The 25,202-nt window shown below is 38.3% G+C and overlaps 1 protein-coding gene across 1 annotated transcript in view; it reads left to right on the forward strand.

The window, feature by feature from the left end:
• LOC148005649 (lipoxygenase homology domain-containing protein 1-like) overlaps positions 1-25,202 on the forward strand; it is a 103,258-nt gene that overhangs the window by 72,293 nt on the left and 5,763 nt on the right. The window contains exons 3-5 of the mRNA XM_087551571.1: positions 10,195-10,349; positions 12,558-12,636; positions 22,621-22,702. Of these exons, the coding sequence (XP_087407697.1) occupies positions 10,195-10,349; positions 12,558-12,636; positions 22,621-22,702 (316 nt within the window). The remainder of the gene's footprint in view (positions 1-10,194; positions 10,350-12,557; positions 12,637-22,620; positions 22,703-25,202) is intronic.

Raw genomic sequence — 25,202 nt, forward strand, 5'->3', positions numbered from 1 at the left:
TATATTATTTGGGTCTATTATGAAGGGTGTCGTTTCCCTAATTTCTTTCTCGGCTTGTTTCTCTTTTGTATAGAGGAAGGCAACTGATTTATTTGAGTTAATTTTAAACCCAGCCACTTTGCTGAAGTTGTTTATCAGCTTTAGTAGTTCTCTGGTGGAACTTTTGGGATCACTTAAATATACTATCATGTCATCTGCAAATAGTGATATTTTGACTTCTTCTTTTCCGATCTGTATCCCCTTGATCTCCTTTTGTTGTCTGATTGCTCTGGCTAGAACTTCAAGAACTATATTGAATAAGTAGGGAGAGAGTGGGCAGCCTTGTCTAGTCCCTGATTTTAGTGGGATTGCTTCAAGTTTCTCTCCATTTAGTTTAATGTTAGCAACTGGTTTGCTGTATATGGCTTTTACTATGTTTAGGTATGGTCCTTGAATTCCTATTCTTTCCAGGACTTTTATCATGAAGGAGTGTTGAATTTTGTCAAATGCTTTCTCAGCATCTAATGAAATGATCATGTGGTTTTGTTCTTTCTGTTTGTTTATATGATGGATCACGTTGATGGTTTTCCGTATATTAAACCATCCCTGCATGCCTGGGATGAAGCCTACTTGATCATGGTGGATCATTGTTTTAATGTGCTCTTGAATTCGGTTTGCCAGAATTTTATTGCGTATTTTTGCGTCGATATTCATAAGGGAAATTGGTCTGAAGTTCTCTTTCTTTGTTGTGTCTTTGTGTGGTTTAGGTATAAGAGTAATTGTGGCTTCGTAGAAGGAATTCGGTAGGGCTCCATCTGTTTCAATTTTGTGGAATAGTTTGGATAATATTGGTATGAGGTCTTCTATGAAGGTTTGATAGAATTCTGCACTAAACCCGTCTGGACCTGGGCTCTTTTTGGTTGGAAGACCTTTAATGACTGCTTCTATTTCCTTAGGAGTTATGGGGTTGTTTAACAGGTTTATCTGTTCCTGATTTAACTTCGATACCTGGTATCTGTCTAGGAAATTGTCCATTTCCTGAAGATTTTCAAATTTTGTTGAATATAGGTTTTTATAGTAAGATCTGATGATTTTTTGAATTTCCTCTGAATCTGTAGTTATGTCTCCCTTATCATTTCTAATTTTGTTAATTTGGACGCACTCTCTGTGTCCTCTCGTTAGTCTGGCTAAGGGTTTATCTATCTTGTTGATTTTCTCAAAGAACCAACTTTTGGTTCTGTTGATTCTTTCTATGGTCCTTTTTGTTTCTACTTGGTTGATTTCAGCTCTGAGTTTGATTATTTCCTGCCTTCTACTCCTCCTTGGTGTATTTGCTTCTTTTTGTTCTAGAGCTTTTAGGTGTGCTGTCAAGCTGCTGACATATGCTCTTTCCTGTTTCTTTCTGCAGGCACTCAGCGCTATGAGTTTTCCTCTTAGCACAGCTTTCATTGTGTCCCATAAGTTTGGGTATGTTGTATCTTCATTTTCATTAAATTCTAAAAAGTTTTTAATTTCTTTCTTTATTTCTTCCTTGACCAGGTTATCATTGAGTAGAGCATTGTTCAATTTCCACGTATATGTGGGCATTCTTCCCTTATTGTTATTGAAGACCAGTTTTAGGCCGTGGTGGTCCGATAGCACGCATGGGATTATCTCTATCTTTCTGTACCTGTTGAGGCCCGTTTTTTGACCAATTATATGGTCAATTTTGGAGAAAGTACCATGAGGAGCTGAGAAGAAGGTATATCCTTTTGCTTTAGGGTAGAATGTTCTATCAATATCCGTTAAGTCCATTTGGCTCATGACTTCTCTTAGTCTGTCGACATCACTGTTTAATTTCTGTTTTCATGATCTGTCCATTGATGAGAGTGGGGTGTTGAAGTCTCCCACTATTATTGTGTGAGGTGCAATGTGTGTTTTGAGCTTTAGTAAGGTTTCTTTTACGTATGTAGGTGCCCTTGTATTTGGGGCATAGATATTTAGGATTGAGAGTTCATCTTGGTGGATTTTTCCTTTGATGAATATGAAGTGTCCTTCCTTATCTTTTTTGATGACTTTTAGTTGGAAATTGATTTTATTTGATATTAGAATGGCTACTCCAGCTTGCTTCTTCTGACCATTTGCTTGGAAAGTTGTTTTCCAGCCTTTCACTCTGAGGTAGTGTCTGTCTTTGTCTCTGAGGTGTGTTTCCTGTAGGCAGCAGAATGCAGGGTCCTCATTGCGTATCCAGTTTGTTAATCTATGTCTTTTTATTGGGGAGTTGAGGCCATTGATATTGAGAGATATTAAGGAATATTGATTATTGCTTCCCTTTATATTCATATTTGGATGTGAGGTTATGTTTGTGTGCTTTCATTCTCTTTGTTTTGTTGCCAAGACAATTAGTTTCTTGCTTCTTCTAGGGTATAGCTTGCCTCCTTATGTTGGGCTTTACCATTTATTATCCTTTGTAGTGCTGGATTTGTAGAAAGATATTGTGTAAATTTGGTTTTGTCATGGAATATCTTGGTTTCTCCATCAATGTTAATTGAGAGTTTTGCTGGATACAGTAACCTGGGCTGGCATTTGTGTTCTCTTAGGGTCTGTATGACATCAGTCCAGGATCTTCTGGCCTTCATAGTTTCTGGCGAGAAGTCTGGTGTGATTCTGATAGGTCTCCCTTTATATGTTACTTGACCTTTTTCCCTTACTGCTTTTAATATTCTTTCTTTATTTTGTGCGTTTGGTGTTTTGACAATTATGTGACGGGAGGTGTTTCTTTTCTGGTCCAATCTATTTGGAGTTCTGTAGGCTTCTTGTATGTCTATGGGTATCTCTTTTTTTAGGTTAGGGAAGTTTTCTTCTATGATTTTGTTGAAGATATTTACTGGTCCTTTGAGCTGGGAGTCTTCACTCTCTTCTATACCTATTATCCTTAGGTTTGATCTTCTCATTGAGTCCTGGATTTCCTGTATGTTTTGGACCAGTAGCTTTTTCTGCTTTACATTATCTTTGACAGTTGAGTCAATGATTTCTATGGAATCTTCTGCTCCTGAGATTCTCTCTTCCATCTCTTGTATTCTGTTGGTGAAGCTTGTATCTACAGCTCCTTGTCTCTTCTTTTGGTTTTCTATATCCAGGGTTGTTTCCATGTGTTCTTTCTTGATTGCTTCTATTTCCATTTTTAATTCCTTCAACTGTTTGATTGTGTTTTCCTGGAATTCTTTCAGGGATTTTTGCGATTCCTCTCTGTAGGCTTTTACTTGTTTATTAATGTTTTCCTGTGCTTCCCTAAGTGTGTTCATGTCTTTCTTGAAGTCCTCCAGCATCATGATCAAATATGATTTTGAAACTAGATCTTGCTTTTCTGGTGTGTTTGGATATTCCATGTTTGTTTTGGTGGGAGAATTGGGCTCCGATGATGGCATGTAGTCTTGGTTTCTGTTGCTTGGGTTCCTGCGCTTGCCTCTCGCCATCAGATTATCTCTAGTGTTACTTTGTTCTGCTATTTCTGACAGTGGCTAGACTGTCCTATAAGCCTGTGTGTCAGGAGTGCTGTAGACCTGTTTTCCTCTCTTTCAGTCAGTTATGGGGACAGAGTGTTCTGCTTTCGGGTGTGTAGTTTTTCCTCTCTACAGGTCTTCAGCTGTTCCTGTGGGCCTGTGTCTTGAGTTCACCAGGCAGCTTTCTTGCAGCAGAAAATTTGGTCTTACCTGTGGTCCCGAGGCTCAGGTTCGCTCGTGGGGTGCTGCCCACGGGCTCTCTGCAGCGGCAGCAACCAGGAAGACCTGTGCCGCCCCTTCCGGGAACTTCAGTGCACCAGGGTTCCAGATGGTCTTTGGCTTTTTCCTCTGGCGTCCGAGATGTGTGTGCAGGGAGCAGTCACTTCTGGTTTCCCAGGCTTGTCTGCCTCTCTGAAGGTTTAGCTCTCCCTCCCACGGGATTTGCGTGCAGAGAACTGTTTATCCGGTATGTTTCCTTCTGGTTCTGGTGGTGTCTCAGGCACAGGGGTCCTGCCGCTCCTGGGCCCTCCCCCACGGGAGCCCAGAGGCCTTATACAGTTTCCTCTTGGGCCAGGGATGTGGGCAGGGGTGAGCAGTGTTGGTGGTCTCTTCCGCTCTGCAGCCTCAGGAGTGCCCACCTGACCAGGCGGTTGGGTCTCTCTCTCACCGGGTCTGGGAGCAGAGAGCTGCTGCGGGCCGGGATCATTTTCTATTTTTGACTCAAAGTAACAACCTTTATGAGGGGAAATTTTTCAGAGATAGAAATATCCTCTCTGTTGATGGTAATATGATTTGCACAACTGTCAGCATTGACCCAATCTCATCTAATTATAATTTTGAAGAGTAAATTTTACTGCATTTAAGTTTTCTCAGCCAACTTGATTTTAAAACAAAATAAAGGCCTACTTTTGCTTGTGTTAGACTTCTTAATAATTTAACTTAAAGTGCTCTCTGTAGCTTGCTTCATGAAGCTGCCTTTCTTCTGATCTAAAACTGGTCAGTGTCGGTTCTCCTGTGCTGTGTCTAGATGGCTTGTGAAAATCCCAGTTACAGGCATTTTCTTCCTATGTAGCTTTCATATTGGATCTAGAAAAAAAAACCCAACTCATCCCATTTTTTCCTTCCCTGAGGTGTAGTTTATAAAGCATCTTGTCTTCCATCGAACTATTTCCTGAGAAGATTTGTCCCACTGTGTCTTTACTTTTCAGATACACAAGCTATGCTCTTCAGAGCCAAGAATATGTCCCTGAAGGTCTGTTCTTGTCCATTTTAACACTTTTTTCTTTATAAGGCTCTGTGTCAGTGTGAATGGGCAGAGTGTCTCACCCTCCCTGAATCAGTCATTTCTAGCTACTTTAGACAATAGTCACTCCACCACTCTGGCTTAAGACAGAGAGAAGAAATTGAAAGAGAAGAGGAAAAAAATTAAAGGAAATGGAAGTTTTTTCATATTGAAAAATCCTATTTTCCACTAGATGTCTGTCTTCAAGTTATTCAGTGTATTTCAGAAATCAATTTACTTTATTTATAACAGCCTTTTTTCAAGAAAAAAGGTGACACTCAGTGAAGGCCCCAATGTCCTTGGTATAAGCAAACAAACACAAATGTAAGGACATATCAATTACAATGTAATATATTGATTTGTTTTCTAAAATTATAATGGACAATGAGCTAACAACCTCAGTTCCTCTTCTGATCACATAGAAAAGAAGGCTTTGCACTATCTGCCTCTTTCACTGTATTAGAGGCCATCAGGGCCCTTAGGTGGCAGGCACAGTGGTATCTGTTTCATGAATGTGCCTACCTTCAGGCTCTCAGAGACCCTTTCCTCTCTTGCTTGACTTCTCATGGTTCCCACATTCTTCTAGCAGCTCATGTTTCCCAGTGACCTGACCTTAGGTGAGTGGCTATGGTACATGCTTATTGGTGACTTCTCTGACATAAGGAAAGTTTGGCACTGTGCTTGGGTCTTGGTGATCATACTCACCCATGATGTTCTCTTACCTGATGATCTACTTTCGCTTCTAGTACTTAGACATCTGTAATGACTACACACACTTTCCTTTTTGTTTGAATTGCTCTTGGTTTTGAGAAATTTCTAGAACTTGAAGGTACCAGTGATTGCTCTGCTTGATGCCTTCTTCCCCATACGCATCTATTTCAATTTTGCCTGTATTTTCTACTAACCCACATAGACAAAGGCTCAATCAAGTCTGCGATAGGTATTATTAGCAGTCCAGGCAGTACAAACACTTTATTGTGTGGGCTAGGAAGCTGAGTCTCTAGTGGATTCCACCTGCTTCTTATTTTTCTCCTCTGAGTTCCTGACACTAGTTGACTCCTTGCATTTTCAGAGTTTTCTGCCTAATTTCTACCTTTTTGGCCTAAGAAAGTACTCATGGCATGTTTGTAGGGTCAGAAATAATTCTTCTTCTTCTTCTTCTTCTTCTTCTTCTTCTTCTTCTTCTTCTTCTTCTTCTTCTTCTTCTTTTCCTCCTCCTCCTCCTCCTCCTCCTCCTCCTCCTCCTCCTCCTCCTCCTCCTCCTCTAGTTTATATCAGTTTGACAAAAACTAACCAGCACAGGATGATTCAAGGACACACATGCAGAAGATACACAGTGGTATCTGGTAGAGAACTCTTCCTTGGTCTGAATGCTGGAGAGATAATGCTATACCACATGGAATATCACCGCAAGGAAGCCAAACTGAAATCATTTAATCTCTGTAATGCACTTGATCTCTACTCCCCAAAATTTACTTTTCAGGAAATTATATCATCATTATAATGATGCTAGCAACTCCCCTGAAAATTTAAAGATTAACCATAAATATATTTCAAAAAATATAAAAGAGACAATTGTTACTGTTGTTAAAATTTCTTCCCAATAAGGAATGTCTGCCCCCTTTTCTAAGTTCCCAAGGATTCCAGCAAGGTTCCCTCAAGGAAACCAATGAATTTATTGGGTCTCCTTATAAAACATAGGTGAGGGATATCTTACATGGATGTAGATGTACCTCCCCAAACAGCCTACACCTGAAAAGCATAACCTAGCAAGGATAAAGGCTTCTTGTTGCTACACAGCTTGAGCCTCCTCTTCTAGTCTTCCCTTGTAGTCTGTCCTCTGCCGAAGGCCATATAAAATTAAGGCAGGGTTATACATAGAAGGTAGTAGGGATCAGGTACTTTCTCAACTGAGGTTCTTGTGACCCTCTCCATTTTTCCTGAGAGGGCCTTAAACAGTCAACAAGCCTACGTGGGACTATCTCTTGTAAAGCTAATCCCCAAGGAGGTGACTACTTGGATCAGGGGACAGTCACCCACAACAGTAACAAAGAGCATTTAATTTAAATTGAAGTGCTTTGTTTTTAGAGACATTTTATGACTAATAAGAGGATAGGCAGGTGACAAATATGATCAACTGGGTACACATTTTTGGGTATGGCAAAGCTGTTGCAAGGTAAGTGAGGAAATGCCAAATGGAAGACTGCAAGCCGGATTTGTTCACCCGTGCATTACTGTTAGGTAAACATGAAAACACATGTGAGCCATTTTTTCCTAATAATTCTTACTGGCTCAACAACCAGCAGGGTGCCTATAGCTTTATTTCTTAACTAAAATTAAATTGGGTGAGAAGAAATATGTGACATTGTCCTGGCCACATGATCTACATAGCCTTCTCCTGAAAACTTCTAGTGAAATTTCACATCAGGGAAAGTAATTTCAGCCCAATTGCTGACATCCGTGTGGCATATTTATTATATGTCTCCATAAAGTGTAAGTATACAATATTTTTTCACTCTGTATTTACAGTTTGAAGACTGAAGAATTCAGGAATGAAGGGTACTAGTTTTAGGTGATGTTAATGATTTTAGTTGATGCTGATAAATCATCATTAATGAACACGTGACAAAGATTTTAGCCTACAGTGGTGTTGCTGTTTGAAAGTAATCGTGCAAGTAAAGGCTGTGTAAGAGTTCCAGGCCTCTAATGAGATGCTGCTGTTAAATCTCATTACCCCAGCCTCACACTCATCAACCCAAAGCATAAGTTAAAGAATGGAGATGAGGCAAGGAAGCTACAATGATAGCAACTGCAGGAAATGTAAGGATGAGACTGTTGACCATGTTGGCATAAAAAAATTTTTTTAATGGTTAGAATTTAGTGCAGTCACCAGTGAAGTTGGCTGACCATGTGACAATAGCGCAGTGACGTTTTGTTTCTGTAGCATGTCAAGGTGAGAGGGGTTTTCATACACAGAGGAAATACTGCCACAAAGAAAACAGAGCTTGTGTGAAATTTTGGTCTAAATGTCTAACATGTATAGGTAAACTACAAACAACTTTTGATGCTACTTTTAATTGATGACGCTGGTGTTGACCCTCAGTTAATGATGTCAATAGTTTCATTAAGTTAATGATGCCAATATTTCCATTCTGAGCTATTTCTTAAAATGCATTCTTTAACTATAATTATTTGTCTCAGTATGAATAAACAGCAAGGTAAGACCATGTGTTTCTTATTACAGATGTCTCCGTCTCAAACCCCATCCCTGTATTTCTAATGCACTAAACTCCTTAAAGTTCTCTTCTTGCATTGACTTAGCATTGAGTTAATCTCTGCTCATGGAAGCTGGTTCTCTCTGGTTAAGGACAATTTGTTAGACACCTCCATTCTTGCAGCAGACTGAGTGTTAGGGAGGACATATGGCTGTGCCTTAAATCAACCACCAAAACCCTAATGGTTCCTGGCCAAGGAGGACTAAAGAAAGGATTTGCTGCGAGTTTCCTTTTCTAGGTAGATCACATTTAAAATATATACTAATTCAGGGTTTGTTGGGGAGGGATGCTAAAAGTTCTTTAAATTCTCTGATTTGAGATAAGTGAGATGAGGAATAATTTTATAAGAATCATCAAAAGTCTGGCCAGAATTTATTGTTATAAATTCATCAATAAAAATTCTTTTGTTTGTCTGTTTTGATGTGTAGGACATATTTAGTGAATTAAGTTATCAAATCTAAGTAAAAATAGAGTCAGTGTTACAGACTCTAGCAAAATGTCTATTTGCTGAGTGGACTTGTGCTTTCATTTAGCTTTTAATTCAACTGCTGTTAATGTAGTTTATGTATGAATTTAATGTTTAGTTTCAACTGCTACCCTTTTCCAGAGTTTGGGTTCATTTGTTTCTCCTCTGTATTTTCAATGACAAGTAAGTTTGGTTTGTGTTTTTTCTATTTTCGGCAAATGTATATTCAGACCAGTCAATGTATCTGCCTTTGCTGTCTCTCTGTTAAGATATATCTGAAGCCATGTACAGATTAGCTGTGGCAGAATTTTATTAGGGTTTTCATGCAATGCCTGGAGAAATTTTAAACACATGTGTGATTATATGCTCAATGATTTTTGATATGAGCTTTTTAAACCTGTAAATTTTCACAGAATTATTATTGTGTGTTTTAATGTTCCCCTTTAAGAGCAATAAACAAATTCATTCTTCACCAAAAAATGGAAAAAATTCTCAGAAGATCGAAGGCAGCTTTCTCTACAAAGACCTCATGGCATGCTTGTCTTTGCATTTGCTCTGCAGAATCAAGCAGCAGTTTGGATTTCTGCTTGGGTAGCTCGTCAGACCCGCTCTGCTCTGTACTCACTGTGAACGATGCCTCTGGTTGTTCAGAATTCATGAGAATGTTCTAATTTTCTGTTTAACTGTGCAGGCTTTCACTCTGGGGTATTTTAGAATACATCAGGCTGCACAAAGGAACTGATTTATCTTCTCTGCTCATACTATTTCCCAATATACTGCATTTGTCTTTCTAAAGGTCAGGCGTGAGAGACACAGACAGTGGTCCTCAGCTCCCTGCTTTGCTTCTTCGTTGGGCTTCTATGTCTGAGCTTGGAAAATGTTAACGTTAACTTACATAAATGTGGCTGCTCAATTGCAGGGTGTGATTTATAAGGAGTTCTAGAGTCTTGGAATAATACAAAGTGCTCATTATATCCAGGCTTATGTCACCACTGTCAACAAATAGTCTTTTTTTCTTTTGGTTCTTTTTTTTTTTTTTTTCTTTCGGAGCTGGGGACCGAACCCAGGGCCTTGGGCTTCCTAGGTAAGCGCTCTACCACTGAGCTAAATCCCCAGCCCCATAGTCTTTTTTTCTAATGAGTGACTTCTATCAGTGTCTCAGAATAACCTTAATTCTAAGGTCAAGTACAGTGGTCGAATTGGCCAGAACTGGCCAATGGACTTGCTCTCTGTCTCTTTCTCTATCTCTATCTCTCAGATCTCTGAAATCCTTCCTCTTTCAGAGGCAATTTAACATATCTTTTATTGGTATAGTAATCTCTACACAGTAGCAGAGGTGGCCAGCTGTAATTAGACAGTCATACTTCTGGGGGGAAAGCCTTTGGATTTCAAGTAATTAAAATCGGGAACAGATTTGTATTTTACTTCCAGCTTTTCGTACTACCTATAGAAAGAGCAATGTTTAGCAGAAGTGTATAACTACTAATAATAATTATATTGAAACAATAGTGTGAGGAATATTCTTTTTATACGAATGACATAAACAAGTGTAACCAGGAACATGTCTGAAGGTTAATACTTAAGCTACAACTGGGGCCAAACCATGGAGAAACTTACTTAACTATATTAAAGAACATTTTGTAGCTTTAAAGTGTAAATAACTCTATAAATACAAATAAGAAGGCTGATATCTGATTTCTGACATTTCAGTGGTAACTTACAAAATTCACATACACACTGGCACAAAGCCAGGGGCGGAAACAGAGTCTAATGTATTTATCAACCTCATTGGTACAAACGGTGATTCTGGAAAACGAAGGCTTCATCAATCAAGGAGCAGGAAAGTCAGGCTTCATCACGGACAGGTAAAGATATCTCACCAACTCTTGGCTGCCATCATTCCTTTAGTCTTCTTCACAGAAGATATGCAAACAGAAAATTCTTGAGAAATTCATTTGATACCTGCACAAAACTATGAGTGTGCTTAGTGATTTTCCCTGAAGATTGTTCTAGAATTGAAAAGACAAGCACTTCACCAGGGGCCACATAACAATAAATGAGTCTTGGCATTGTTGTCATTTCCTTTAGAAAGCAAGACTAGAAGAATACCCAGATAAAGCTGAGTAGTATCAACCCCAGCTACTATCCAGGAAGACTGGAAGCATTTTCTATAGTAACTTTCAAACTGGTCTTAAGGGCTAAGCAAATCCATTGACCATCTTACTGGTTTCACTTGGCATAGTGGTCCTAAGTTCTGTACATATGTAACAAAGGGAAGGATTTCAGTATTCTGTTTCATGAACTTGTTCCTTTTATTCATTTGTTCACGAGCATGTCCTAAAGTTTGTTTCCTCTTTTAACTTGACATGGTGGATGACAGCAACATGGCTCTCCCCAACAAAAGTGAATGCTATTTTTATGTGAAGCCTTCCACAAATCTTCTGAGAGGGACAGTATTGCTTATAGATACCAGAATGCAAAGATAATTTAAGATTTTTAATAATGAATATAAAACAGCTGAAAGTGTATAGAATGATACTAAATAAGACAGCATGGTTAAACTTCATATACTCTGAGTAAAATGAACAGGTAACAAGAGAATTCACCCTATGATCCTGTTTACATGGGATTCTAGGGCAGAACAAATGAAGAAAAAGTATAGAAGACAGAAAATAGAGGCTCCATTTGGGAAGACTGAGCTTAAAGGCTATGGAGAGGGGTATGGGGATAGGAGATACATTCCTTCCCCTTGCACATCATAAGGTTAATGTTGACACTGCTGTAAGTCACAAAGGAAATAAAGGTCACAAAAGAAAACAATACACTTGTTCGATTCTTTTATGTGAAATGGGAACCTTTGGAAAGGAGGACCTAAAGACCTGGGGGAAACTATCTCTATTTTTAGATTCAATTAGGAATAAACAGAATGGTCAAATACAACTGAGAAAATGGGTGTGATCTAAGGATGAGAGACAAACCTGCTTGGATTCTCCTCACCCTCTGTCTCATTGGGATTGCTCTAGAGTGAGAGTCTTGAGTCTATCTCATCAAGTCTGGACACAGGAAGTCCTATGACTACCTGTTACACAAAAACCCAGAGGTGGGGATGAAGCATGCAATATTTGTATGCTTTCTAGCTTGTTTTGGGTGGAGAGAGGACCAAGTTTTGTGGCCTTTTTACGGGAAATTAATGCTGGTCTCTAACTCCTTTGAGGGAGAAGCATGGGCAGTAAAAGCCAGTGTGGCAAGAGGTTGTAGAGAAATCTGATCCTTTTGAACCACCAGTATTCCTTGGATCAGTATGTAGCATGCTTACATGCCAGCCTTTTGGTGCTGCATTCTGAGTCCCAGGTTCATGGGTGGGACATCACTATTGAGTGTACACTGCATATCAGTCACGTCTACTTCATAGTTCAGGACTTCATAGTTCACTGTATATGTGTATTTCTTAACACACAGTTCTTTAACAACCACACCACCACCACCACCACCACCACCGCCACCACCACCACCGCCACCACCACCACCACCACCACTACCACCACACAACAACAAAGGTGAGCGAACAATGGTTAAAAAGCACAAACTGGAGGCAGACCCAGCCCCTGTAGTGCTGGCTGTGTTCCCACTAGATATCTATGTGGGGCAAGTCACATAGCTGGGCACTTTTATTTCACTTGTTGAGAAATGAGGTGATGCCGACTCCCCATGTGGATGGTGCTGAGGAGTACATGGTTAATATAAAACATGGGGGAGTCAGACACACACTTAAGAAGGTCATTAACTCTACTTAGAGATTTTAAATAAATACCCTGATTAAATCCCTAAAATCCTTTTATAGATTCTTGATCAAGTAAAAGTTATATCCTTCATGTTTGTCTCTTTCCCAGTGTCGGGTAGAATTTTGCACATAAAATGTTGTCATGATATGCTCATGGTGTATTGATAATATGCATCTATGTAGTGGCAATGGAGTAGACACATTGGTAAAAATGCTGTTCCTTTTTTTTCCCCCTTTTCCTCGAGAAAGGAGCTGTCTTAAATATCCCTGCATGTATTTATTTCTTTCACAGGTAGACATGTTTTCCATTAAGGCAGTGTCACTTGGCAAACTGAAGAAAGTTCTAATCAGTCACGATGGGACAGGTCCAGGTAAGATTTGGATTTTTGGTTAAAAGTTTGCTTTCTGAATTTGTTTTAAAAGGTACTATAAAAGGCAAGTGGAAGATAAAATGTATGCATCCATCACAGAAAAGCTGAGAGAGCATATCTAAATGAATGTGTTTCTCTAAACAAGCTTTCAATATTGTACTTTTCAACTTGTACATATGCCATGCCGGTAGATTTCCCCCACACACCACCTAACAAGATTTCTCATAGCTAATGAGCCAGCACTTCTGTGTTATTATCAACAAAACTTACCACTCAATGCAATCTTCATTAGTTTTTCTAAGTAAAGCTTTATAATACTATGTTTTCATATAACTAACAAAACCAGACTATATGTCACAAAGACAGGGATTTTTCCATAAATGCAAACATGCATGTGTATGTCCACATGTATCTTTTGTTTTGACCCACAGTGATATTCATAGTCACTTCTCTCCTGTGTGTCCAACTCCACCTGACCACAAATACAATGGCTTAGGGGTTTCTTTCATCCTATTTACCCTCCTGCCTCCTTTGTCTTAGAACAGCTGCAAGACTTGTCTGCATAGTTCATTAATAATTATATAATTACTTACCACCTCTTTATAGTTATGAAACTCAACCTATTCAATTCTAACCCAAAACTGTACTCTCTATGGCTATGATGCAATTACATATTTTAACGCACATCACAGGAGGAATCATTTATTATGTCCGTATTTCTACTCTCTCCTTAGGCTAGGCTTTTATTTTTAAAATGTGGAATTAGAAATCATTTATCTTTGTCTTCTTAGTCTTCAATTTAGCATGACCGTATCCACAATTTAATGACAATTTATTGAAAAACAGATTTAAACAAAATAAATGTGATAATGAGTTTTAAAGGAATTAGCAAACATTAAAAATATCCCAAGAAAGACACTTATGTGTTTTTGACAAATACAAAGGAGAACAGATAGAGGACACCGGCAGAAGAGTCAGTGGAAAGAAACTGACATACAAGTTCGAGCTCATGTAGAGAAAATTATTAGAGCAAAGTAGAAGTGAGAAATGTCATTGAGGAAGGATGTGGTGATATGGCATATTTTACTCGTGTCATTGTACTCAGGGTATTATAGAGAAGGCTGTCACTAATGAGCATATCTCTACAGAGAGGTGTTCTATAGGGATCTGAGTAGACATGGATGTCATTATGGAGTAATGTCACTACTGAATAACATCAGCATAGGTAGAAAAGTGTCACTGTACAGGGATGTACCTGCATAGATATGCCAGTGGAAAGGGATGGCACTATAGAATGATATCATTAAAGAGGAGTGTCACCACAGAAAGTTGTACCTGTAGGGGAGTACTACTATAAAAGAATTTAACTGTAGAATGATGTCACTATAGAGGAATATTACTAAAGAGGTATATCGCTACAAAGTGATGTCACCAGAGAAATGAGTCACTATAGAAGGATATATCTGTAGAGGGATGTCACTATAGTGTCACTCAAGGCACACATTGTAGAGAAATGTCATTGAGAGTAGATTTCAGTCATAATGGGTGTCTGCACAAAAAAGTCACCTGGGAATGATATTACCATAGAGAGAAGTCACTTTAGATTAGTAGCACTATAGAGGTGTCACTATAGTGGTATTGATGATGGGTGATCATTGTAGGGCGATATTGTTATATACTGGTATCACTGCATGGAGATATCTTTGCAGAAGATGTAACTAGAGAATGGTGTTATTTATAGGGGAAAATCACTAAAGTAAAATGACAATAAAGAGGGATGTCCTACAGAGAGATGTCATTCGATAGGTTGTCCTTCTAGAGGTATTTGAGGATAAAGAATGCTCAATGTTGAGAAGTAAAACTTTAACGGAGCATCATATAGCAAATGACATTAAAGAGAGGAGCAACATACAGACGTGTCACTCTCCTGATGTACCACTGAGGATCTTACTATAGGTGGGTATCGCCATAGAGGATTTCACTGAAGAGAGATATCACTTTTGATGGATGTCAATATAGGTATCACTATTGAAGAATGTCAGTGAGCAGAATGCTGGTATAGAGAGATGCTAGTATAGAGGTTTGTCACCGTACAGAGATTTTATTATAGAAAAGTGTCACTATAGAAGGATCAACATGATGATATGCCACTGTAGAAAGTGTCAGTATAGAAGGGTGTCAATATAGAGGAATATTATTATAGAGCAAAGTCACTATATATTATTTTCACTGTGGAGAAATGTCACTTTAGAGCAGGGCACTGAGAAGAATGTGACAGTAAAGATGCATCAGCATGGGGGGGAGGGTGTCACTGTAAAGAAACATCATTTAGTGTCACCATGGAGGAATGTCATCATAGGTATGTCCATATATAGAGATGTGCCCAGAAAGGGTGTGATAACAATTTCAACTATAGAAAGATGTCATTGTAGAGTGATGAGTCTAGTGGTATGTTGTTAAGGAAAGATGTCACTACAGTTGTTTTAGGTATTGAGTGTTCCTATAGCTAGATGTCACTATAGACAGTGTCACTGTAAATAGGAGTCACTGTGGAGCAGTAACACTGTAGAGAGCTGTTATTTTGGAGGATGTCACTGCAGTAGAGCATTGGTGTGGAGAAGCTCACTGTGGAGAATTGCCACTGTGGAGGAATGCCATTGCAAAGAACTGACGCTGTAGAAGTGACTCATATAGGGTTATCTATAGAGGGTTATCACCAGGAAGGGGTGTGTCTATAGAGGGGTGTGGATATAGAAGGTTATCACTAGGATTTCACTACACTGGTATCACTTTAGATAGATGTTAACAGAATGTGGCTATCATTATAATAGAATGTCACTATAGACTGCTGTTACTACAGATGTACAATCACAGTAGAGGGATGTCACTATATATGAGTATCACTGAGGAGGGTTTTTGCTATAGAAAATGTCACTGTAGAGGGACATCACTATAGTGGGGGTATCACTGAGGAAAGGTATAACTTTAGAGAATGATATAGAAGAGGAGTGTCACTTTATAGGAGTGTAGCAATAGTGGGAATCACTACGAAGGGTTGCCACATTAACACTATGAAGGAACTTAGCTATAAAAGGGTGTTTCTGTTGAGGGATAGCATTTTAGAAGAAGTGACACTTTAGGAGATGCTACTATAATAGTCTGTCAAGGCTGGGGTATGTCACTACATGGAAACATCACTACAGGTGGCATTGCTATAGAATGATATTGCTAAAGACTCATTTTCCTGTAGAGACTGTTACAGCAGGATGCATCATTACAGAAGAATAGCAGTATAAAGTCTTGTCATCACAGAGGGTGTCACAATAGGAGAGTGTCACTTGAGGTGGTCCATATGGAAGAATGCCACTATAGAGTCATTTCAGTGCAAAGAGATAGTAATACAGAATGATGTCATTACCGAGTCTTATTGCAGTCTTATTTTTTTATAGAGTAATGCCACTGTAGATTGGTGTACTCGCATAGGGTATCACAGTAGAGCCCCAGTGCATCTCTTACTATTTTCTGAAGGCATGGCCATGATACCAGCAGGTGGTAGTGGTAGAAATCCCAGATTTGTCAGCATTGTAGGCGATTTCTTTGCCTTTAATTAAAAATACTTTATGTGAATGTGTGTTTATTTGTATCTATGTATACCAACATGTGTGCCTGATACCACGCAAGGCGCAAGAGGGCCTGGGATCTTATAGAACTGGAATAAAATAAATACTTGTGGTTTACTACATGGGTGCAGAGGACTGGACCTAAGTCCTCTGCAAGAACAAGTTCTTTTAGCCATGGAGACATCTCTTCAGTACCTACTTTAAAATAATATTTAATTAATTCTTTAAGAGTTTAATACTATATATTTTGGTCAGGTTTCCCCTCTTCCACCACCACATCCCAGATGCGCTAACAGTTCATACCGAACCCAATTTTGAGTTCACTTCTTTAAAAAATAATAACATTCAGTTTGCGTTTTTAAATCATTCTTGAGTGCGGAGACTGTTCCAGACTGGAATCCACTTACCAAAAGCCATGCCATTAAAGAAAACTAACTCTTTTTTCTCAGTATCGACCAAATGCTGAGGCTTCCTCAGCTAGGGCTAGATTTCCGACTCACGCTGGGATTTTGTGGTGGTTGAGCTTGTAATGGTCCGATGGATACTGTCACAATCACTGTGAGTTCATATGTAAACTATCCCCATGTATACAGCAAAAAATTGTTAGCTTGAAGTCAGCAATCCTCTCTGGTAAATCTTTTTACCCCTCCTCAGCATAAAACTCTGAGTTTTATGGAGACTGGCTTGTTATTATATGTCTTATTTAGCACTGATAACCCCTCTCCCCAGGCCTTATTCACTGCATATTAATCATCAAGTTATCTACGTTAATTACCATCTACTCCAAGATGAAGCTTTTCAGGCAAGAGTTCAGTGATGCTGTGGTCTGTGTGTATAGAAATAAGTCTTTAGGAATCATTTTAATACTATGTCCACATAACAGAAATATAACAGTAGATTCTCCTAGTATTTATGACATATCTAGCCACAAATTCTTGGCTTCCTTGACAATAACAGATTTATTTGGGTTTCCTCTCATGGAGATTGCTTTAGATTCAATCAGAAAATGTTTGGTTACTCCAATAGCAATTATGCCACTATTGTATCCATGGGCATATCTTGTCAGGACAATTGCTGACAGTATTGCTGAGTGATACTGATGATCACTTTTCTCCTATGGTAATAACTTCTGTCACTATGAGAGCTAGTTGCTAGTATAAATGAAGCTTTCAGGTAAGTGCCAGTTTGATATTTGGTAAGTATGCTGTGTCTTCAGCAATAGGGTCTTAAAGATCCGTTCCTTGCCTGCCATGCTGTGTTCATTCCTGTGTGTGATGACAGCCTATCCTCTTTTAAAGCACAAGAGAGTCATGTATTGTTTTCATCTTTTGTTCGTATCTCACAAGACATTTCCAGGCTTGCACCACATTGTTCAGGGTGTGAAATCTAGATCAAGTTGACTTCTCCCCCCCACTTTTTTTTTATGATTCTGTGGCTTGAAACACAGCCCTGTTTCAAATTACTTGAGTATGGGAAGATGTGTAGGGGCTTTAAAAAATGCTCCAGAACTTGCTTTGGTATGAAAGGAAGGACGTGATAAAGAAAGCCTAGGTCATTACTGCAATGCTGGAATGAAGTTATTAAGAGCATCTGGGCTGAAACTCCTATTAGGAAAGGAACACAGCTGGGATGTACAGTGGTCTTGAACCTCTATGCAAACATTTTCTAACCACTGTTGCTTCTACAAAAGAAATAAAATGGCTGCAAGGAGAATGAAGAATGTACTCCGAATATGAGCTTTTGCTCATCTGAATTACTCATACAGAAAGGGTTGTCTATGGAGAAAACAGCTGGATTAAAAAAAATTGCATCCCAAGGAAGGATGTGTATGAGAAACTGACCGTTTTGGGAAGGTTACAGTGAAATTGTCTCAAGGCGTTCAATTTTTTCATTTCCTTTTATTTGTATTTGAGACGGAATTTCTTTATTCAGTCCAGTTGGCTTTGAATTTACAATTCTTCAGCCTCAGCCTCTTGAGTATCTGGGATTAGAAGCAGGTACCACCATACCTGCTTTTATTTTCAGGTTTAAAAAGTGAAGTGATGCTCAACAGTACTGATGTAAAAGCAGTTTGTCTGTGTGTAGTGAACAGCAGGAAACATTATACTGCCAAAATTTATAAAATTTTAGCATATCAAGAATTTTTTTGGGCTACAAAACTGAATAAAACAAACACCTGGACCCAGTCTCAGATATTCCAACCCAGCAAGTACTTAACAATCAGGGATGAATGGGTTCTTCTGCTCACAGGCTTTAAGGCAGCACGTAGAGAGTCTGATGTATATGAACTGATTCACATACAAGAGTTACTCATCGAGTACTGCTGCAGCTGTGTGCTTTGGCAGAGGCTGGGCTTGCAAAGGTGAACAAGATACAGACGTTCTTGGTTCTCATACAAGGGAGGGGCATCTAGTGACCAGGTAGACACAAAAATGTTCATTAAATTAATAAAATGAGTTACATATTCTGCATATAATCTGTAGAATGCCAGCATGCTATCTGGTAACTAGAAGCCTCTTAGTTCACCAAAAGGATGCTCTCCAAAGCCAAAGATGGTGTGTGGTTGGTAGGCTGTAGTAAGTGCTGGACTTTGATTGAACACTTGAGAATTTTGTTGAACTTTTCAGACTAGTAGATTTGATGAACTGAAACTCAGAAAGATTTGGTTTTACACCAAAGCAAGTATCATCAACAGTGGTGACATTTGGTGCCTGGTAATTCTTTATTCTAAAATTGTTAACTAGAGCTAGAGGCTTGGTGCTTTTAGTCATGTTGTCACAATATGAAAGTTTTATGTGTGGTCAGAGATATTCACAGCACGCAGATAAGAAGAGAAACTTGTGAAAATGGTGTATTTTAAGTAGCAGAGATGGGTAACACACACACACAGCTTCTGGTGACAGTCCATCATTGAGACATGGTTCATAAGCAGCTTCAGGACTCCAAAAAATGCTAAAGGGGAAAGAGAACCAAGTAGTATAGTAATTCATACCACCTTTTTTTAGCATGACATCTTTGTTATCAGAAAATTTAGGGGAACCTATCTAAATCATTAGTTATTAATTAAGACATAAGGGTTTCCTTTTGGAGTTTGTAGTCTCATTAATGAAAGAATTTAAGAATAAACTTAGTTGGAGGCTCAAGAACAATTATGTTATAGTTTAAAAACAAACAAACAAACAAACAAACAAACAAACAAACATCAAGACACTCAAGATGTAAGTACTGGAGACTTGCCAGAGGAAGGAAATGAAGAAGAAAAGGAAGAAACTATTGCTTGAGTTAAGACAGCATGGGGGTCAGCCACATGGAAATAGACAGCCACACAGTGAGGAGGGGAGCATTAAAGAAAAAGTTAAAAAAGCCCAACGTATTAGGGAAGTCCACAGTGCTAGGGCAAGCATGCTGGGAACTGAGGAGGGAAGAAGAAAAGGAAATGTTATGATTTTTCTGAATAATTCAGAAAATTGGGCAGACTTACTCAGCTGCAAGCTTGTAGCTCTAGGAAGTAGCAATTCTAGAAAGGAGAACATCATTTTATTAAGGGAATACTTGTTCCACTAAACCTTTTTGGCATGGCTCAAGGTGAACTTATTTTCTTATGAGTAGTCCCTATCAGCCTGTTAATGCAGCTCAATTTTAATGGTAGGTCTCCACTCAGGTCAGAGATTTCATTCTCTTGACCAGAAGTTTTTCTCTTAATGGGAGTTTAAGCTGCTGTGTCATCTGTATGGTGGAAATACTTGCTTTTAATATTTTAATACAGTTTAATTTAACAAGATGCTGTTTTAAAACCAAATAGCATACATTCTGTCTTATTTAAGAAAGTCATCTGTATTCTTAGGGCATTGCAGTGGAGGTGAGGAGTGAGAGGGAGTGAGAGGGAGGGAGAAGAAGAATAGCAGGGGGGTGTAGAAGAGAGGGTAGGAGAGAAGCAGAAATGGGAAAAAAGAGGTGGAGTGAGGGAAATGCAGTGAAGGAGTGAATGGTAAAGAGGGAGAAAGGATAAGGCAGAAAGAGAGGGGAAGAGGAAAAAGGTCACATATATGTGTACTTACATGTACTTGTGCATATTGCTTCATCTGTAGTTGATCTTTGTGTAGAGCATGACAATATAATCCACTTTCATTTTTTCATCTGTGGAGTAACAAGTGATACTACTACCACCATAAATATGACATTTTACCTAAGGGGTCTATAAAGTCACCTTTATTGCAAACCAATAGACTTTGCTTTGTGAGAATTCTGTATGCGTAGGCTTTAGTTATATAGTTATATAGTTTTGTTAATTTACTTAACTGATCGGTCACCCAACTGTGTGTTTCAAATTTCAGTGTACTTTGTTACCTATTATTACCCTCATGGAATTGGGTAAAGCACAAGCTCAATAGCCAACTTCTTGGTCCACAAATTATTATCTGAATAACAGGTGCACAGCCTGATCAGCGAACAACCACATCTCTTTTTTCAATGTCTTCTCTGGTAGTAAATGGCCAGTGTGCCTGTGTTTTTACATTTAGGCTCATACAGCAAAACACGTTATTTGATTGCATCCTTGTTCTCCAGTGATGAACCACTGGGGCATTCACAACATTACAGACTTGAAGATAAATATGCTTCAAAGAAGGGAAAACTGATACTGCTGGTGTAAATTTCAAGTGTAATTCAAATCTTGGGAACATCGAGAGTGCCAACTAGGCAGCCAGGGGAACCCAGTAAAGGAGATGAACACCAGAAATGAGGACGTGGTTTTGACAACAGGATAGAAGTGATAATAAGGACACCAAAGGAATGCCTATAAATTTTATGACACTGAAAATACCGAGGATGAGGTATCAGAATTTTTTGCTAACTCAGGTAGGTGTTTGGAGGTTTGGTAAGGCACACACACACACACACACACGCACGCACGCACGCACGCACGCACACACACACACACACACACACACACACACCATGACTCTGCAATATATAGCAAGGAAAAGATAGCAAGCACTTCACAAATTCCTCTCAAGGGTATTTTTAAAAATATACAAAAGTCCTTTTAATTTTTGCTATTTTCCATTTTAAAAGATTATATACTAAATAGTATATCTACTATTTATTTAATTTCCATATCAAAGTGAGAAGTTTTCGCTAATCAAAATGTTGAAAGGTCATTTAACTGTAACTTCTTGCCTAGTGCTTCTGACTAGTGCTTAGTACAGCTCCCACTACAAGTCTGTGTGAGAATGAATACCCTGAGTCAAGTTAGAGATGGGTATGTTAATGTCAGCTCATATATACGGTTAGTTCTTCATTGCTTTCATTGCGATGAACTCATAATTCATAGTGGTAACCTGTGCGGTGAGTTCTTACCTTACTTTAATTTAGAATGGATCTCATAGCTCTTTGGGCATTTGTTAATCCATGTAAACACTGATATGTGGTTTCTAGCTTTCTAGGAAAATGTCATAATGGATTTTATAATGACCTTAAAAGTTTATATTAGTTTATAAGAAACTAATATCTCTACTATTTGGCTAGTGAGAGGTAGCTATCTCACTCTGTTTGCTATTGTTCCATAGGTTTAGATGATTTCTTTGTACATTAATGGCATCTAATTTTAGACTCATTTCTAGACTTTTCATTTTATAGTTATTGGACTTGATAACTTTTATTGAATCTTTTTTTAACATTTGTAGTCAATTGTAATGCTCTAGATTTGGATTGCTTTCTTCTGTATACTCAGCTAGTTCTCTCATCTCTCGAATCTCACATCTCTCTGTGACTCCTGGAGTTTTCAGTTCAGTGAGTTCCATTTGTGAGCAGTGGGGGCTCTATTTCTGTCTTCCATCTCACTTCTTTTTTTTTATCTTTCCCTTTTTGCCTTCCTTCTCTCCTTTGGTCATTCTACTGCATTTTCCTCCACCTTCAATTGCACTGTTGCCACTGCCAATAATAATCATCGATCATTTGGGGGTTTTATATTAAGAATGGTGATAGATTCTGAGGTCTTGTTATTTAAATACATGCAGGCATGTATGCGCACACGTGGACACACACACACACAGACACACATGCAATGTGTGTCTGTGTGTGTGTGTAGCTGAAGTGCACTTTTGAGTTTGTCTTTGCACATATGAATTTACATAATTTATAAGAATTCTGTAAAGAATTTGCATACCTAATAGGACAACTTTGCTCTGTCTTTCCTACCGTGTGTCCCTCATGCCTTGACTTCCCAGTGGCACAATTTACATATGCAAGTTATTGTACCCAAATTGTCTGACAAGAATACTTTCTAAAGGATACTCCCAGAGTACAGGAATAGTCTCAGAACTAGCTGTTGATACTTCAACGTCCTTGCTGTTTGTTTGTACAGGTAACGGATGGTTTCTCAAGAACATTATTGTTAAGTATGAAGAGGAAGGGAGCTGTGAAGAGGTGCTGTTTCCATGTCACAGGTGTGCTGTCATCACTTCAAAGTTACATTCTACTTTTTCCCATTTACTGCAGCCATGCCATCAAGCATGCCTTTCCCAACTATTAAACCACATAATTCTGTCTCTTTAAACAAGAGCCAAAAGGCCTTTTCTCCTTTGGAAATGTCTCCTTCGCAGCAATAGGAATCCTGTCTTTCTAAGACTTGGCATTTGTTCCTTCTAGAGTAAGTATGTTGAACTAGAGCAAAAACCAGATTAGATCTTAGAGGCTAGTGATTGCTTCTGCTTCTCAAATGCATGCTTAGCTTTTTGATAGTTCTATAACCTTGCTTCGTACATTCAATGTCTCTATGGATCCATATCCTCACGAGTAATGTGGAAGTGGTACCTATTCATTTTAGTGTATTTGAGTTACTTAATCTCAAATGAAATTCTGTGTTTGAATCCTGAATTCTAACATGTTTTACAGATGTGGCATAGATATTATAACGTAATCAAGTTTCAAGTGCCCCTCTTGTTCCCTGGTCATATGACCACAGGTGAACTACTGACATCCTATGACCTTCAGCATTCAAGATTTTAAGAAAATTATCAAGTTTTTTTTTACATAATGCATAGAGCCGTTATAAATTGAAGACCAATATACCTCAAAATGTATGATAAGAAAATAAAATTTGTAAAATTAACTTTAAGCATTATTGGGTAGTTTAAAAAGAAAATATCTATTTGCTCAGTCCTTGCCAATACCAATTGAACACTTAACATACTAAGACATGAAGTAGATGATGAAGCTCCATCACCAAGGTAGCCCAATCTGTCACAGCAGGGATCCATGCTAACAGGAACACACTGTGGTCTTAATGATGCAAATGTGATGGAGACTTACATGTGCTAAGAACTCAGTTGCCAAGGTTACATCTATATGCATGTTCCTTAGGTCTGGACCATTCGTGCTTGTATTACATACATTAACGTCTTCATGTGCAAACATTGTGCAGTGTTAAGCACTGCACTGAGACCAGGATATAAAGAAATGAAAAACACAGATCCCCTATCTTCAGTGAGCTCTCACCTCTAACCCTAACCCTAACCCTAACCCTCACCCTAAGCTAGAGTAAGGTGGGCTGAAAATTTAGCCAATGGCTTGGCTTCCCTGTTTCTAAGGTAATATATGTTCTTTTAGATATACAGAACAGCATATTGGCTTACTGAGCTTAATTTATGTTTTTATTCTATGTAATATCCACTCCTTTGAAACTTAATAATCAGTTATATTCTCTCCCAACAAAATCTGTAATTCCTCTGTTCTTCGCCCACTATTTTTTCTCAATATACATGCATTTAAAATACATTTGCATCATAGTAGCATCACTATCTATAAAAATTCAAGTTTCAGAAAGAGACCTTTCATTGTTTTGGGTTCTATAAGAAATCATTTTGTTAATTAATGAGGAAACAATGTTAATTAATGAGGAAAAACGTGAAGGGAAACAATCAACATTTTTTTCTTAATAGGATCTGAGTCACTGCTTTCCACTAAGTGGCTTTGAAAGTCTCAGTTTATTCTTATGGAAAATGGTGGCAAAGATGCCTGTTCGATCATAAGCATTTTAAACAATGCCTATGAAGTACATGCAAAAACACCACATCGTTAGGTTATATGATAGTAGATACCATTGTCATGGAAGCAATTCAAATTGAACAATTCTGACCTAAAGCCGTCCGTACGATCAACTAAGAAAAACATACCTTAATTAATTTCCAGAATGCTCGTCAAATGTTTTGATATCTGCAAGCAAATGACTTTTATTTTTAAAATATCTGGTTTCCGACCAATCCAATATGGTAACCATTAGCTACACATGGCTAATTAAATTTAAGTTAATTAAAAAAATCAAACTTGAAAGCCAGTTGCTTGGTTGCACTGGACACATTTAAAATACCCACTAGACACAGACAGTTGTGACTGCCGTATTGGCTAGCAAACACACGACATTTGGTTGTATTGTGATCTAAGTATTTGGTGTCATAGTAAGCTATGTTTAATATTATACAATACAGTATCATTGGTTCTAATGTGATCATGCCCGTTAAATAATAGAAAAAAGAAATAAATGATTATTGCTCTCTTTTTATATTCTAAATTTATTACATCTAGCAAAATGTAGAGAATCTGATCCTTTTCAGAGTCCAGACAGAAGTGACTTACCCCTGTATCTCAGAAAAACTGTAAACTTTGAAAATTGGACTCATAAGAACAAAGAAATGCAGAAAAAATATTTAAGGTGTTTATTATTATTATTATTACTAAATGCTGTGGACAAGCCCATCTGTTGAACTACATAAGTCTTCACATTTTCTTGCTTATTCTTTCTGAGGACCCAGATTTAATTAAGGACTTAAGGTGAAAAGTTCATGCCATTTCTACAGAGGTGAAAGAAATCAGAGGCGAGATTTTTGTCTCTGGCCTTGACTGACAGGAAAGCAGAGCCCAAAGATGTGACCTGCATGTACAATGCAC

This window comes from Rattus norvegicus, chromosome 5 (assembly GCF_021556685.1).
Source record: "Rattus norvegicus strain SHRSP/BbbUtx chromosome 5, alternate assembly SHRSP_T2T, whole genome shotgun sequence".
Classification (NCBI taxonomy): Eukaryota; Metazoa; Chordata; class Mammalia; order Rodentia; family Muridae; genus Rattus; species Rattus norvegicus.